This window comes from Galendromus occidentalis, unplaced genomic scaffold, assembly GCF_000255335.2.
Source record: "Galendromus occidentalis unplaced genomic scaffold, Mocc_1.1 scf7180000077475, whole genome shotgun sequence".
Lineage (NCBI taxonomy): Eukaryota > Metazoa > Arthropoda > Arachnida > Mesostigmata > Phytoseiidae > Galendromus > Galendromus occidentalis.
Window position 1 is genome coordinate 376,946 of NW_003805463.1, and position 17,884 is coordinate 394,829.

At 51.4% G+C, this 17,884-nt stretch overlaps 1 protein-coding gene across 1 annotated transcript; it reads left to right on the forward strand.

Annotated features, from left to right (window-relative positions):
• Positions 1 to 5,704: 5,704 nt before the first annotated feature.
• On the forward strand, positions 5,705 to 6,934 carry LOC100903323 (ras-like protein family member 10B). Its single transcript, XM_029111864.1, has 4 exons — positions 5,705 to 5,719; positions 5,859 to 6,073; positions 6,419 to 6,575; positions 6,731 to 6,934. Exons 1-4 carry the CDS (start codon positions 5,705 to 5,707, stop codon positions 6,932 to 6,934), a joined length of 591 nt encoding a protein of 196 aa, XP_028967697.1.
• Positions 6,935 to 17,884: the final 10,950 nt, after the last annotated feature.

Genomic DNA, 17,884 nt, shown 5'->3' on the forward strand with positions numbered 1-17,884 from the left:
TCATATAATAAAAAATTTCGAGATCTTCTCCGTTCAACTTACTCCCGTGTTTTCCGTAACTTGTCTTGTCCGTCGACTAGGACTAGGGACAGGGACAGTAAAACGCGAAGCTCACGGCAGCTCATTCCAGCAAAACTTCGGCGATGATGGATCTGACGACTACCCACAATTTCTCGCTCCATAGAGATCCGTCGAGCTCCGCTCATCAGCCTTGACCGCATTTCGTCAAAAATACTTCCAATGTAGTTCTGACTGTTGTTCTGACGATTGATCCGAGCGTTCACGAAGAGCCTGATCCATGTGCACTCCATTATGTGTACCCATATCCATTCCGATTCCATTTTGTACATAAACTCCGATTCTACTGTGTTCAATCACTCCAATGCAAATTCATTGTGGAATTGCCGAGTATGCGCGGCCGTAGCGATAGCCAATGGAGACCCCGTAGAATAGAGCGGTGGGAGTGCGACAGTATGCAGCACTAAAGGATCTCCACGACGGAAAAGAGGAATTCTGGTGATTTCTTTCCCAAATTTTCCAATGATCCTGCTGAATCAGAGGCGGTTGAACCGAATGGGATCGCGGCGGTGATAGAGAGACCTATCTCTCGGATATCAGCCTCGAAGTATTTGAGCAGAGAGAGTCAGCTTGCTGACTCGAGAACCCGAGATCGTAAAGATCTCTTCAGAGCGAAGTGGAGTCAATAACTTCCGACAACTTGATGAGCAAGGAGCGGTGGAAAGCGCCGCGAACCGTCGGTGCCGACGACTGTTGCTTCTAATCGCCCTTGATATTGCTGTTCAAGGCCACCTGTACTCCATCTACCGAGTTGCCATTGCAGTAGCCTCGCCAGCTGCCCCTCTCCCATGGTTTCCAGCGATTTTCATTCCCTCCCTTCCGAGCTAAAGAGCTGGACGACGAAGGGAAAGGTCCACGTGACCCTCAAAGGAGGAAGGGGAAGAGGGAGCGTCCGCAGGCTTTCAGTCACTGATCCGCGCTCTTACCTCAACTGTGTAGAGAGCGCAAATAGAACGATTCGTGAACGTCGCACGATTCAACAGCGGTTGCCCGCCATCGCACGACGCCGGATTCTCTGATCGCGAGCGTGACCTGCTCATTCACAGAACCCTCGAGAAATCTGTCTCTGCCTGCGTCCCATCCGTGTCCCTGCTCCGTTCCCGGAGCTCTGTCTCCCGAGCAGTCCCAGTTGAGCGCTCGAATTGATCAAACGGTGTCGTGGGGCGATTGAACGAGATTGTGTCTCGGCCGTCCGAAGTTACTCACCTCCAATTCGACCAGAGATATCGCCGCCGTCAGCAATTCCGCGCCAATAGGATTCAAGTTCATCGAGGTTCGTCGACTATTAGGATGGAATCAGAACATTAGGTGAGTTCGCCGTTCCAGCTCTCTCGGAGCGCCATCTCTGTGAGATATTCCCGATCCGACGAATCGGAAGACAGATGAGCTCAATACGATCCGGCGATGTCTTGTCCCCTGTCGATCTCCGTGGTACGCGACGAGCGTGAATCCCGTGGTCAGCTCGCGGACAATGTTGTCTTACTTGCCGATGATGATGCCTTGACCGTGGATGGTATCGAGCGCGCTTCTCACCCGGAGCTGAACGTCAATGTCTGACTGTACTGCCCGACTGCTGATAATAGTCATAAGGCCCCTCAGACCTTCTCTGAATGTTTCCGCCTTCTATGCCGAGTCGAAGCTCGTGCCTTCCTTTTCAACTTCCCGACAGTACAAATCTTCCATGAGGAATCATGTGAAAGGGTCCTCGCTGGTTCTCCCGCCTTGTCGACCGCTTCATGAGCGCGGGACACGAGGTGGGGGAGTTTCGAGAAACAAGTCGATGCCGAAGCAGACACTGAGCGAAAATACACCCCCGGACAGTCCATATGGGCCGGGGTAGGTAACCGGAGGCGCGAAAGATAGATCTCCGGGCGAGCATAAAGAACAGAAAGAGCCGAAAGGATCAGTAAGTGCGGCTCCGAAGCGCGCATGAGATGAGGACCCGTACTGCTCGCATCTCCCAAAAATGGGGCTCATCGGTAAGCCCGACGGGATGGTGAACGACATGTGAGTGAGTTTCCTCTGAGCCTCGGTTCATTGTGGAATTAGCGCGCGAAGTTCCTCGACAAATATGCTGCTTCTTGTCCTGCCTAGAGCTTCTCTTCTGGTCTCCGGCGCGTGTGATTCTTATCCTGTTGTCGATCACCATTTGTATGCCACTTCCTCGGTCTGACATGTCCTCTGATAGGGATCCGCAGTGGAAAACTCCTGGAATTTCGGGTCAGCAATGCCTTTGGATACCTCGCGAGCGCTAGATCAAGTACCGACCTCCATTTTCGATCAGCTGTGCCGTTAAGCGAGGACTCACACCGGCGGCGGCAGAGGGGTCGAGGCCGAGATGTGGATGTCGCTAGCGGAGAGTTTTCCAGCTCGACGAAATCATGGGGCACTCGCACCAGTGGCTCAAGGCACCGGTCCGCGTCCGCGCAAATTCTTCCTCGACGGGAAAGGTCTTAACACGTGTGAGCTTGGACCCGCCGCGCTCCGAGTAATCGACGCGAGCGTCCCGGTGACGGTGGATTGAGCGAGAGTTTTAGTGGTAGATAATGGTAAGTGAATTACCCCGAGGGCGGAAGTTGAACTGTTGCGTGCCGCAAGGTTCGTCATTTCCTCCCCGTCTCCGATTGGACGTCGGTGTCGACCCATCTGCTACTCAGTCGAAGGGCGGGCGGGCGACCGACCGACCGACAGTCTGAATGAGCTTCTTGTTCCTCGTTCCGACTCGGGATCAGACCGTGGTCCGTTTCCGTCTTCCGGAGCCTTGAATACGGACAGACAGGATTACACAGGCTTGATGAAAGCCTAAGGCGTCGGCGAACCTCCCTATTCAACTCCACCTTCGACTACCTCGTCATACGACGGAACAGACTCGATTGAGTACTCGCTGCGTAAGCACGCAAATTGTCGTATCGGTTCCGAGCGTGACTGCGTCTCCTCTGCTGACGATGACACTTCCCCCCTCCCTTCCCGACCGATAAGCACCGTGTCACTACAAGTAGACGATATGCTATCACGCCTACGCTCCGGCGGAACAAAGAAATCCTCTGTGATGCTTATTTTGCTCGGTTTGTTCCCCTAAGATATTAGGTGGCATCGAGATGCCAATAAGCGGGCACTGCCCGTTTTCACAGCTGGATAGCGCAATATGATCCATGGCTGGCTCTGCTTCGTTTTGAGAGATCCACATAGAAGACATCAGCCGTATGAAACGCGCTGCAGTCCACACCGACCTCAAGCAAACCACTCGATCACAGACACGCTTCCTCAACGACGGCACATGAAAAAAATCCCTCGTATACTACCTGCCTATGAGCAGGAATAATTTCTCGAGAGGATCTGCCCTAGGAGGGGTCCCAGACTCGAGCGCTGGAAAATCGCCCCCAGTGTGGCTCATCAAACGGTCATTTTCCTCGGACTGTATGCCTTCGGTGCAAAGCTCCCGTTCTACGTGGTGATACCATCGCTCGAGTTTTGACGGACTCCGTAGCAGAGTTCCACTCGAGTCTGGAGGACCGACCAGTTCCCGGAAGAATCCTTGTCACGGCACTCGGACCCAATGACGGAACGTTGTCGATGATGAAGGCAGCGGACTCGTCGAGAGCATATTGAGCCGATGTCGTCGACGACATCGTCTTCGGTCGGAAAGTTTTGTCTCTCCATTCCAGTCTTGCTTTTCTTGCTCCGCTTCAACGACTGCGGGATCGTACGCGGAACTGCGGCCAACACTGAGAAGAAACAAAGACACGAAACTTTTGAGAGTTCCAGCCCTGCCGTTCGGGATCAGGAATCAGGAACCCCCACCCGAGTTGGAATCTCCATCGAATAGGAGGGAGCGAATGGGGAGAAACTCCAAGCATATGGAAGCTTTCCCGCCGGCACGGAATTCGCGTCTAGAGCTCGTGAGCGCACCGATAAGATTAGCGAGTCCTCGGCAAGGAATAATTCCTCGAGGGTCAACCCAGGGTGGTTGAATCACGTCACCTCTCAGACCGTCAGGGAATCTGGTCCTGCAGTTCAGGTGTATTTCGAGCGCCCGGTGGACCGACTGGATTTCCGCCTGGTCTCAGAGGGACTGAATTTTCTCGTTGTTCTTCTCCAGCTGTATACCTTGCGTCTGCATAAAACCTGGATCCGTGATGGCGATTGGGAGAATCGTTGGACCGCGGCGACCACGGAGCGGGTTTACCTGGCGGCCGGTCATAAGTCTCAGGGAACGAAGCTTTGTATGTAGCGAGCCCTCGACTTGGGCAATTACTCTACAGAACGGAAGGACGCGGTCATAGTCAAGGATTTTCTGAACCGCCGACTCGATGATGTCACCTCAATCCCTTGAAGCGAAGCAAGCGGATTTCGATTCACCCTTCTCCCTCGTCAAAGTCTTTCCTTCATGGTCATCCGCATATCGCATCGTTCTTCGAGAGTGTCCCCTACGATTAGGCTGAGCATCATGCCGAAATCGGGGAACTGTCGGTTATTCCATCAAGCTATTCAGCGCCGTCACGGACCTCGCAGATTGTTGCGTAGATAGGGTATATTGCTCCGGATCCTTCAGAGCGGCTGCGTTTGCGGGATAAAACTCATGTGACGAAAGCAATAGAGGCGATTGGGAATGTTGCTCTTGATTCTCATCGACGAGCGACATCGACAAGGTTGGCAGCAGAGGATCGCTCACTAGTCGTTGCGGTGTACCGGCCGGATCGCTCGGAAACAATGTCAGCAGGGCTTCGGCACTCGTCTCGATATGCAGTCCGCGCTCTTTGGCCTTGTAAAGACGACCGACGCGACGATGGCCGTGGCCTCGCTTAGCAATCAATCGAGCCAATTACGGTAATCACTGCAAAGCCGGGAGCGGGAGCAGCGGCCGCGCTAGCCAACGCCTGTACGCGCGGGCGCGGTGAATACAAGGGAGTGAACAAACATACATACAATATACAATTCAGTGGAATATTCAGGATGAGTTCGGAGGCCCGCTCGATCGCCCAACGCACCTCCTCCTCCAAAGTCTAGGGCTCCCGGCTAGAGCAAATTCGACAGTGAAATCTATTGGAGCCGCTCGAGACTTGCTGGCGGGTGTCAGCGCAGTAAATAGACTTCGAAGAGTATTAGGAAAGCAATGACGAGAGGCTTCTCCCTTCGATGGAAGCGAGTCTGAAGCTCCGACGGGAAGCTTTTGTCTCTGAGGTCGGAGACGGAACGATCGCTCGACCGATCCGTCGACACGGAACGGGAGTTTTCCAGGAAGTTGCTCAACTCCAATGGAGTGTTTTTCGAGAAGATATGCGAATGCCGCCGTCGGTGGAAGAGAAATGAGATTTTCAGGAGAAGGTCTAGGCGAATGTGAGAGGGCGACGGACGCAGAGAATAGTATCGCCTCCGCTGCGAAAAGTTGCGAGGGAGTCCGTGGGTGGATGAAGGGTCGACATTCTCCAGGCTGACATTCAACTCGCCCGTGTTGTCTCGTGTTATATTCACCTTTCGAATTCCAGATTGACCTTCCCGCCGTTGAGTGTTGATGATGCTCGGAGTGAGGACCGCCTCTGAGGGAAGCGTTGACGACGGTTAACAAACTCCGGGAAGAAGGCGAGACCGCTCTAGGAGATCCGGAGCAAAAACTGCACTCATGAGCATGAGTATCATCAAGGTGCGTCCAGGATAGTTCATGCTGCGAGTTTTTCCCCAGCCTTCCCCCAGCCGGTGGCTGAATGAGACGAAAGTGCCGCCAGACAGCTAAGTGATAGGTCTATTCATCATCTGGGAGTGATCTTACTTTTTCCCCGCAGGTTGTGGTGCTCGGCGCACCTGGAGTGGGCAAGACTTCGATCGTCCAACAATTCGTTTGGAATGAATTCAGTGATGTTCATCGACCAACGACGGAGAAACATTCCTATTTGGCTTCGGTTCTATACAACGAAAAACTGTATGCTCTACAAATTACCGATCTGCCCGTCATCCCCTATTTCCCTGCAGACTCGCTCTTTGAATGGGCTGACTACCGGTAAGTGGATACAAGCGCGGAGCATCCGAAATGTGATGATGGTCCCCACTTCTCCGTGGAATCCTGCGGGCTGCAGCGTTCTACCACATGGAACATGAAATTTCGGAAACGCCTCGGACTAGTTCTAAGCCTCGCTGATCGAGTTCATGAACTCGAACAACACCTCATGAGGCCAGGGACAGCAACCGCTGAAAGAGAATATTTCTTGTATTCGGCGAACGCGTCGATGAATCGCCTGCGCGAGCTGCTTCTCCTGGATTCGCTCGCGTATTATGCTAGCACTCAGAGTACACTAGCCAAGGAAATGGCATGCGCTTCCCGCTTCAAATCTGTTGCTCCTTGCAGGTATTATGGTCTCCGGAGCGCAACAGCATACATTCTCGTGTTTGATGTGAATCTGCCGGAGACATTCCAGTATGTCAAAAACATGCGAGAGCAAATTTTGCAGAGTCGAGCGAAAGAAGTGCCAATTCTCGTTGTGGGAAACAAGCACGATCTAGGTGTGTATGACACAAGTTCTTCGGTCTTGGCATCGACCGACTGAATTTCTTTCAGCGCCCATATTGAATGTTTCGAATTGTCGTCCTCGAAGTCCCTTGTTCGTCCCTGTTGTGTATGGTGAACTTTCTTCCTAACGACTGTTCCCATCCCTTAGAGCCCCGAGAGCACCGTGAGGTTGCCGGATTGGTGAAGAAACACTGGCGCTGTGGATACGTGGAATGTTCGGCGAAATACAATTGGCATGTTGTGTCCCTGTTCAGAGAGCTGGCCCGAACGATTGAAGGACATCGTCCGGATACTTCGGCCGGTAAGTCGAGGGACCACCACGAGCACGGGGACAAGAAATGTGCAATCTCGTGATGATCCGCGGGGCCGCCCCCAGACCGCGCGGCGGGGGTGGCCTGGACCAACATCGACGAGGAATACGGTCAACAATCGGGGCAACACGAAGTACAACAGAGACATCACAACAGAAGCAGATTCCTGCCGCCGTCGACGACGTCAACTGCCATTGCTGGGAATTTTAGCCGCAAGTGAATAGCATCCGATTGCAAATGAGATAGCCCCTCGAACCCTCAGCGTGTCCTCGAGCATTGGACGGAAATCAGGAATCTCCAGGAAACTCCCAGGTGTTCAGCTCGAACACCTCGGTTGGACGAAACATGTGGAAAATTCGCCGGAAATCACTCCCCTAATCGGGGACTTTCTTCAAAACGCGGACCCGCTCATACACCACAACACCCGCATATTTTGCCTTCTCGATACGTCAGCGATAAGGATTCGCGTTGTTCGACTCGATTCACTCGTTCGTCGAAACAATCTGCAGTCACCACCTTTCACTCACGCATACTATGAGGGCGATTTGTACAGAGAAAGAAGATCTCAACGACATCAGCCTGAAACCACTCTCCAACAACTCTCATCCTCAGCTGGAGCTTCGCTCGCAGCAGTATGATCTGCTTCTCCAAGTGCAGGGCCACGGACGCTCAACCGAAGCTGCGTCGCCGAGTTCACAGCTGCTTGCGCGCGACCGGCCGTCTCCTTCACCGCAGCTAAGCACTTGACCTGCTTTCCCTCTTTCAAGAATCGTTCTCAGCTGACCGACTCCCTGGAAGGATTACAACCAATCGAAAACGACGTTTCGCGCAAAGACTCTGAGCTGCACCGCCTACGGCTGCAGCCGATGAGCGGCCCTGTTCGCTTGGGCCGTAATTGCTCTCCGCATTCCACTGAACGTGACATTCCAGTCTTCGCTGAAACTTCCCTCAATCAATTAAACTCTGTGGACGGCTAGGATGGAGCGGTCCGCGTCGCTGCGATAGCCCATGAGCTTGCAAGTGATCCCGTGCGATTCACGATTGAGTTGCGATGTCCCCTCTGTCATTTCCTAAGCTCGGAACCCCGGCGACGATCATCGGAGTTCCGCCTCGAGCTTCGATTATGCCTAGCAGTAGTTTTGTTGAAAAACGGAGCAATCGATTAAACGAGACGATAGATCGAGAGAAGATATATACTATGTATGTAGACGGCTATGAATCGCCCGCGCGCATCTTTATGTCATGGCTACTCTTGAGTACATGCACTTTGTTACGATATGTATGAATTGTCTATCTATCTACTCATCTACTCATCGGCCACTGTTGAAGGTAGAGGTCACCGATGGACCGTTGCGGGTCAACCTACTCTGATACCTGGCAAGGTACCTGAAGAGCATTGGAGGCGTCGGAGCGAAGTGCACGGAGACGTGGGGATCGTCCGACACGGCTCAAGATACTGTTTTTCAAATGACTGTGCTTGCCGACCCTCTGAATGTCGACTGTTGTTGTAGAGAAGCACGAATCACATGAATCACTTTGTTGCGCACTCGACTGGGTCTGCAAAAGGAGTTTCATGGAATGATGCAGGGAGTACCGCTCCGGGATGACTTTCGCCTCACCAAGGAGCAGCGATTCGCGGATTAAGGAATCCCTTGGTCGGTAACCTGCGCGATCTGGCTCATCCAAAGAACAAAACTTGAATAAACACTCACGTTACCTCTCCTAGGAAAACTCGATAACGACCCCAAGAGCGAATGATCGGAATGATCATTGTGTATGGAGTGATCATTTTTACGCCAACCCAGACTTGCGTGATGGATCATTGTTACGGACCCAGGAGAAAGTCGAGAATTATATATAGGGTCGTGGCAGGAATCCGGACAAGGAGCCGAATAGGTTGGAGACACTCGACAACCGAACGGCATTTATGGACTAAAAGCACGATTAGTACCACGTGAAGAACTCCCCTCGATCCTGCCCCACGACGCGTCGGGGAAAGTTCGTGGATCGGACAATCTCCAATGACCTGAAGCGAGAGCGAAGGCCACTCATTGATACGTACGTTGTATGATGGACGAATATTGGAGGAACGGGCGGTCGCTTGAAGATTATACACTTTGACTTCGACGACTGCATTTTCGAATCTGATTCCTCAAGTCTGAGGGACGGAAACTCCTCCCGACTCAAACACGGAGCTTCTTGTCGAATTCGCCACTGTCACTAGATGATCATGCGGCTTTGACGTGATAGAGAGGAACAAGCGATGAAACAGTGCCATGGACGCTCACATCAGAAAGACGAATACCTGAACCAACGAAAAGCTGTTATCTCAATCAAGATCGTGGAACGCTCCTCACCTCTTCCCTCCGGGAGGTTCCAACAGGCTTTGGCTGCCGCCCCAGAACCTCTCCCCGTCGTGGAGATGCGAAACTGCGCCGACATGATTCCGAATTAAGATGGAAGACTCATGCAGACAATGTAAGCTATGATTTATGAGTCCGATCGAACAAATGATGTGTTAGATGAAACAAATCTTCTATGAATGTACCATACGGAGGAATATGACAGACAACGCGGAAAATTGATAGATTTTCCCAAATATGTACCTCTGGAGAGCCGCTATAGGGATGATGAGGCTATGAGATCAAGACGATATCAGGAGGACGACTCTGATTTTCCGAGCAACGATTGTTTTCGCGGGTGCGCCATCAATTTCATGAAAATATTCAACACTCGATAGGAATGAACGCGTGGGCTCCTCCTCGGGTATCCCGTCTGAGTGAGAGGTGAACGAAGATGTGAAGTGTGAGCGATTGAACACCTGTGCGAGTCGAGTCGCTGCAGCGATGAGCTCAGAAATCTGAGTACCAGTCAACGAATAAGGCGGTCGATCGAATCCTTCCCGAAATGGATGAGCGGCAATATTTTTCAAAGCTGGCATCTCTGTTCCGTATATTTAGAATCTATGCTGTTCCTAAAAGATAACGGCTGATCTCATGGGAGCCGTCTCTCCTCCATCCTCCGATCATTCGGAAATTCTGCTTGGTAGCTCGATTCGATCGTTCCTCATCGTTTTCCGAACGTTATTTGATATTTCACGCCGACGGAATGACTTGGAGCGAGACCGCGACTCGATACGTATCGCGAATTGTGGTCTCGAAGCTATGGGTGAAGCGAGACGAGTTGACATGTCCTCCATTGTAAAGCCAATTAAGTAAGGTGACAATATCAGTCTTGTCATTGTCGGGGGCTTCGCCGTGAGACGAATACTTCCGCAGACATCCAGAAATCTTGGAGCGAGGAACCGAGAGAGTGGTGCAACAGTGTTTCACAACGCACAAAACCGCTCTCGAACTTCACTGCCTGCCGGCAAGAAAGGAATTAGGAATCCGATCAAAACAACATATATTCCAATTTTGAATGCAGCCGCCCGACGCTACAACGGCATCTGTTCCATTAGAGAATTCCCGTCGAATTAGATCCACATCACTTGCTCCCTATCAACCCACCCGATCATTTTGTATACGCTGATCTCCGTCATTGGCTCTGAGTGCAACCTTCGTCCAAGAGTGTACCTCCTCCTCCTGGAACTCGAGCCCAGCTCTCGAGGAGAACTGTTCACGTCATTGTTCAGACATTATGTTAAGTGACGCTTCGGGATTCCTTCCCGCATGTCCTCCGACAACTTGTAGATGCCACACGGGCCGCAGAAGTCCCGTAATATATTGGACTTGGGTCTGTTCTTGACCTCTCTCTCAGGGCAAGGGTGCTCTGACAGCTCTTCCGTGGTATCACTTCACCAAAACTTCCGTTCTCTGTGGTTATTTCTCTTGTTCCCTCCCGCTCCATGTTCATTTCCCCCGTCCGGCTCGGTGATTCACGCACTCGAACGCCGACCGGAGAAATCGTCAGCCGTCGGGGCTTGAGAGGACCACGGTGGACGATTGATGTTATCAACTGTTTAAACTCGCCCCTCGCTTAGCCACATCCCATCCCGTGTCCGACATGAAGGTAATTAATATTGATTGTTTTATCGGAGTTTTGCGCGGATCAAGGAGAGAATGAATCGAAATCGTATGGATCGCAGAACCGAAGAACCGAAAATCGGCGGCGATTCGGGAGAATTTTCCTCATCAAGATCAGAATCCAAGAAAAACCTCCATAGGGCTCTTCGAGATATTGCAGCCATCATCATCATCATTATCATAATCTCCATCAACTCCCACATAATCGATTTTCAATGAGGATTGTCATTGTGGCGACCAAATCACCAACAATAATGAGTACGAATGATGGCGTTCCTGTTACCCACTCACGATATTATTTGAATACGATACGAATCGTATAACATAAACATAGCTATGATATACCCTTATTTGATACTGTCCTCGATGACAACATCTTACGTACGGTGGAAGTAAGGACGAAGTGTGACAATGATTGATTGGAGAATAAATCAATCACCAACTGTCAAGGTGTGAGCTCCTTCTCGTCATGTGATTTCTGTTTTCCAGCTCAAAAGGTGAGCTCCGCGGATCGTGCGAGTAATCTCATGGACATCTCGGATTCACAGGCCCTCGAAGGGTGGTTGTGTTTTTTCATTGCGTTTCCATTACTCTACTCCCCCGATTTCAGACTTTATTGGATTCATTTTAGTTTATTCATTACTACATCGGGGTCCTCGCGAACTCGCGATGGATCAGGGCTGTGCTGAGGAGCTTGGCTCTCGTGGCGAATCCCGAGCTCAGGGAGCCGCATTCTTCGTGGGATCCGAGACTGGTGAAGATCCTCGTTTGTTTCTGTCCCGGAGAGTCCCGAGCCGTAATTCACTCCTGTGCAAAATGCGAGGATAGGCTGTTCGATTTCCGGTGTGTGACTTCCATGTGAGATGTGAGCAAGTACGAACCTGTCTCCGGCGGCCATCGGCCGAATGTCTTTGCCCCTTTCTCTCCTGGTCTCCGGCCGGGCCGACGATTCGAGCATCGATCATGTTTCTAGCCGCATTCAGTACCGAAAGATTCTCACAAATATCACATATTTCAGCCATCACCGAGCATTCCTCAAAATTCATTTCATCATTCAGACAACATTTCCAAAGACAATAAGATTGAATAAACGATTTACATCATTCCGTCACAGCCGCAGACGCGGGTTGCACGTGAAACCTGCTCGGACTTTTTCTATCCATGTTTTTCTTACGTACACTTCTGTCCCGTGACTTAGCGACGAGTCGATTTCTCTCGACTGTCGTTTCGACAACGACACTAACCATCTCATTGACAGCTCAACGGAGCCACACCATGTTCCCGATTTAAGTTTTTTGCGTCCTCCTGACAGCACTTTTCCCGCTGCGATGACCCTCCCGGTGCTTGCGGAGACTACGTTCCCTACGACCGCAAGGCAACATGCGCCTCGGCTTCCCACCCGTCAGAGACCATGTACCCCATTTCTGGCTTGACAACTTATCAATCGATCAACATCGATTCTTCTAGCACGAAGGATACATCCGTTTCCTTCGCACCGGCAATTGGTAGCAGCAGTGGACGACAAGTTTTGTGAACCGACCGCACGGGTACTCAAGAGAGTCTTCATGAAGAGAGAACAATATCCAAGAATGCCAAGCCAGAGGAAGAGGCTTAAGTATGCTTCAAATGCGGGAAGAGCGATCACTTCCGAGCGAACTGTCCCCGGAAACACGCATCTTCAATGTATAGGAAGCGAATAAGTATATTGGGACGTTCGAGGACGGCCACCTGCGACACGGGTGCCGATGTAAACGCGATTTCTTCCGCATTTATCGACGTCAACGATGAAGATCTACACATTCTCATACCAAAACGGAGCCTACTCACGATCGACGCACAGAAGAAGCCTATGCAAGTCCTTGATGCTGTCGAACTAGCGCTCGATGGCGTACGAGATCCCTTCTTCATCATTGACAATCTGCCGAAAGATCTTTTCCCGGGGAACCCCTTTCTCACGAAACCATTCGCTTCCGTGAATGAAAGAGATCTCAGAGATTCTCAAGCCTCCCGGCCTACCCCCCGCCCGATTTCTTCTTGTACATAGATCAGATGGGGTACCGTGATACTGCCCCGAGCTGCGCTGAACGTGGAGGCTGGGACTGGGAAAAGATCATCTACCCTACAGGTAGACGGCACTCCCAGCTGCGCCTCAGGAACTCAAGATATCACGCCCTACAGTCTAGTTCAATCGGACAAAGAGGTTTCGTGTGAGATATTGGTGATAGATCTTGAAGATTCACCGATTCACCTCAAAAAAGGGACATCATTAGGTAATATCCATGACTCGGTCGAAATCGAAAACTCAAAGAGCAAGGAAGTAAAATCTTTCTGGAGGAAGAGTTGAGATTAGCGAAAGATGCGGTTGAAATCCCCCATTCTTGGTGAATTCGGCAGACTGTTTGGTAGACCGAACGAACTATTCCGGACGAAGCTCGCCCAACACACGATCCCGACGGGTGATACTCCACCGATAACCTTCCCAGCGAGAGGTCATCGGACAGACTTTGCTCACCGAGGGCTTGGTGGATCTCTGAAGAATCACGCAGCGAAAGCGGCAGTCGAGACACGAGCTTGGGCATGATTGGTTGCGGATATGCGTCCCAATGTGAATACAGCCGCTGCGACATCCGGCCAGTAGGCACATTCGAAACTTGTTCATCACCGAATTTCCAGTATTGCATTGGATGCGAGTTCGGTTTCGATTCTCTGCCACAGTATTCACGAACTCCCGACAACAAACGGGTGTTCGACCCCAGTGCCGCCAAGCGTTAAAAACTCGAGATATATAACATTTCCCCCGGAAACGGGAAGCGTTTCACTTAAATTATCCTTTGTTTGTTACCTCGTCCGCAGTCACCTCCGGCAGACACAACAGCTGGGCAGCACGACGAGAAGCTCTTAGATTTGAAAATTTTACAGTATACGTCCGGATATTTCCATGAGCGACCCCGGTGAGCGTCGACGATCCGGATGAGCTTCCAGCGGATTCTCGGTGAATTGTCTTCCTTCAGGAGGCACACACCGCCCACCCGGATGGGGTCGGCCGAGAGCCCTCTCATTTGATTTGCCGACTTGAGAAGGAGCATATATTCGCGAAACCACCCCACGGAGAGGTCTTTGAAATACGATCTCCTCGCAATGAAATTCTTTCGCAGTTCTTCGCCGACACTGATTTGTCGCCCGGGAGAGCGTCGACGGGTAGGTCAGCGGCAAGAGCTGGATGGTGGGGACCGCCACGGAGAAATTGAGCCGGCGTCAATGCTAGCGGCTCCTCGGACTCCGTCGGCGCGTGCGTGCGTGGTTGTAGTTTATCCATTATCCGAGATGAACTTGACGCAACCGGGATACATAGCGAGGAACCGTCGAATTGCTAAATGAGTTTGCAGAGTAGTATGTGACGTACGACTTCGAGGTGGTCTGCTGATGGGTGACAAAGTACGGTCCACAGAAGTCGATTCCGGTCATCCGGAAGGGAACCGTGAACTCCAAGCGGGCCCCGGGGAGCGGAGCCTCGATTTGTCGGGCGAATTCTCCTTGTCTCCCACGGCAGGTGACACTTCGATGCAGAATTGCCTTGCAGGCGGGAGCCTGAATTTCGTGGGCTCGGAATTGAGAGAGCCAGACATGAGGATTTTGTTCTTAGGGTAGGCTCGAAGCGATTGGGTATTTCAGAAGTATCTCCCGGGCTTACTGCTTGCAAGATATGGGTGGACGTGACAGCACGTCAGAGCCTTAAGTCAGACTTCCCAAGTTTCGTTTGTTTTGTTCCATGATCTTTCGTCGTTGTTGCTCTCCAGATCTCTCCTCGCGAAATCCTGCTCCGAATCCGATTCGGCACTTCCCATCCCTCGAAAGTGCTCCAGGTGACATGGCTATTCAAGAGGTCAACCGTACTTTGTCGATCATTACCTCTACGAAGTGGCTAAGACGATCACTGAAAGCTTGTACTGCCGTTGCGTGAAGCAGAGGAGGGGAAGTGCCCCGAGAGGATCCTTCTCGTCAGATCGCCTGAGCTCATTGCGAACTCATACGGAACTCATACGCACCCGCCGGACAACGGATAGTTTATCTGCCGACAGACCTGTGCTGAAATGAAAGACGTGGTTCTGACGCAAGAAGAGCGAGGTGTCTAAAGAATCTATTCTAAAACACTGGCCGTAGCAGTGCGGAACCTGCAAGAATCCTGCGAGGACGAAGAGTGTGTTTGAAAAGGAGTGACAGTTTGAGCACGAGAACAGAAAGCATCCCGGACGCTATCCTTTCGATGGATTCCCCTCCGCCGCCGTATCACTTTGTTGATTTGGAAGAAGGCCCCAATTTCGTACGGGCGCCGCCACCAACATATGCGGCGTCGATCGCATTCAATCCGGATATACCGGGTACTTCGGCGGCTGCTGCTCGTAGCGCCGTACCCAATATTCCCGCGGCGGCTGATGCTGCTGTTGCTGGTGATCGATCAGCTTCTTTTGGAAGCGCCGCCGCCGTTGCCGCTAATATTAGAGCGGGGATTGAGTTGCACGTGGAGGCCATTGACGATCGAGAACGGAAATTTCTCGTCCGTGGTCTTCGCCGGTGCGGGAACGCGACAGAATTCCTTCGGTACTTAGAAACGACCGATGTCTTGTTGGCGGCGAAAATGTTTCGAACGTGGATGCCCTACGTTGACAATCTCTACCAACGAGGGCCAAAAGCTGTTCGGGCCGTGATAGAGAGTAACAACAACAACAACAACAATTATAAGAAAAATCATCACAATAATATTAATCGTAGTCGTAGTGGTAGTAGTAGCGACGCTACCGTTGTCATTTTGCCGCGTTCGTCACTCAACGACGTAGTTTTCAAAGTGGGAGCGCATTCTTTGGTGACTCCTATCCACGATTTGGTTACGGAAATCATCGGGTCAAACACGTATCCCGACGTCTTCAAAACAGCTCTTCTCCACCCGGTTCACAAGTCTGGTTCACGTTCGAATGTTGCAAACTCCAGACCAATATCGCTTCTCCCAATCGCGAATAAGATAGTTGAGAGGACACTCAGTGACCAGATCATTGCCTTTGCTGAGAGAAACGACTTGTTGAGCGATAGACAGTTCGGATTCCGGAAGGCAAGAAACTGTGAACGGGCGGCGCTCTGCCTTATCGATTATGTTGTAAATTGCTTGGAGAGTAATCTCCACTGTGTCGCGATTTTCTGCGACATTAGCAAGGCGTTTGACTCCGTCTGCCATGCTCGACTACTGAGGAAACTGGACCGTCTGGGTTATAGGGGTGACGCATTGGAGCTGATCCACTCATATCTGAGAGACAGGAAACAGATATTCAAAACTGGTACTCAGACTAGCCAGCCCGGTTGCGTCCGCACAGGTGTCCCCCAGGGTAGCGTAATCGGTCCGAACTTGTTCATTCTCTACATAAATGATCTCCTTGAGGGTCTGCCTGACTGCCTGGCCCTGTCCTTTGCGGACGATACCACCCTTCTGCTGTCCGACCCAGATCCTCACCGACTCGGCTTACGAGCTTCTGCGTGTATTTCTGAGGTCAACCGATGGATGCATGTGAATGGTCTGGTATTGAATTCTGCCAAAACCAAGTTCATATCTTTCAACAGACTATCCCCAGTTTTCGACATTCGGGTCCACCATCCGTCCTGTAGCGGCAGCGCCAGCGGTTCGATGCCCTGCCTGTGTGACCTCATTGAGGGAGTGCAGCATCATAGATTCCTTGGACTTATTATTGATGCGAAGCTCAATTTCAAGCAACACATAGACAGATTGTGCGGAAACATCCGCAGGGGTCTTGCTGTCCTTGCCAGAGTACGCTCCGCCTGTCCGGTCGACTTCAAGCTTTCTCTCTACCACTCCCTTGTGGAGTCCTACATTAGATTCATGCTACCAATATACGGCGGATCCGCCAAATATCTCACAGATAAAATCCATAGATTACAGAAGAGAGGACTCAGACTAGTCGGTAACCTCGCGTCCACTACCCCGTCCGGCCCACTCTTCGAAACCTATGATGTTCTCCCGTTCCATAATCTATACGCCTTCTCCCTTCTGCTACTACTTGCCCCCTGCGCCAAAGTCCTCCCCCGACCGATCCACAATCATTCAACGCGATTCAAAGAAAACCGACTCTTGCTTACCTCAGCCTTCCGCAGGACTGTTTGCCGCAAGACCCCCAAGCCCAACTTCTGCACACTATACAATGAGCTCCCAGGCGATGTTAGAAACTACTATGACAACCTACTTGTATGCGAGCCCCACTTTGTGAAAAACCTAACGAGAACCTGTGTAAAGCAATGGAGCAAAGACCGCATTGTTAAACTGTTAAACTGAGTCCGAACTTCCCTGTATTTTTGCCCCCCGCCCCCCCCCACCCCCAAAACCCAAACTCTTCTATTTGATTCGCTTCTCCGCGCAAATTGCAACACGACCAGCAGGTCTCATGCATGCGTGACGAAACGTCTGTATTATCCTACATGCAAAATAAAGCGAATGTTTACAAAAAAAAAAACGAAGAGATCGGTGCATCCTTGCCTACGTACGAGTCCGCGAGAGCCGCTTTGTATCGCGCTCGCGCGAAGCTCGTACCGAACTTGTCGCAGACCAGAGAGGAGATAGTAATCGAGGGGGAGTACTCGAAGACAAGTCGTGGTGAATATTTTGTCCTTTCCGATGACGGGTCTGATAACAAGATCATCGGGTTCGGTACGCTGACGATGATGAGCCTCCTCTGCGAGTCGGGGACCGTGTTTATGAACGGTACCTTCAAGGTAGTCCCACAGTTGTTCCCGCCACTTTATACATTACACTGCTTCTATAAAGGGCAGATGTTCCCGCTGTTGCTTTTTCTCCTCCCCATAAATCGAAAGACGTCTACTGCAGGATGTTCCGGCTTCTCCAAGGATTATGCCGCTTCGAACGGCCTGATTTTCGCTCCGCGAACTTTCCAGCTAGACCTCGAGGTCGC

Bases quoted from the DNA above. Each gene is read 5' to 3' on its own strand.
- LOC100903323 (XM_029111864.1), top strand. The intron at 6,074-6,418 runs GTAAGTGGATAC...TGCTCCTTGCAG, and splicing joins TTTGAATGGGCTGACTACCG to GTATTATGGTCTCCGGAGCG. The intron at 6,576-6,730 runs GTGTATGACACA...CATCCCTTAGAG, and splicing joins GAAACAAGCACGATCTAGGT to CCCCGAGAGCACCGTGAGGT.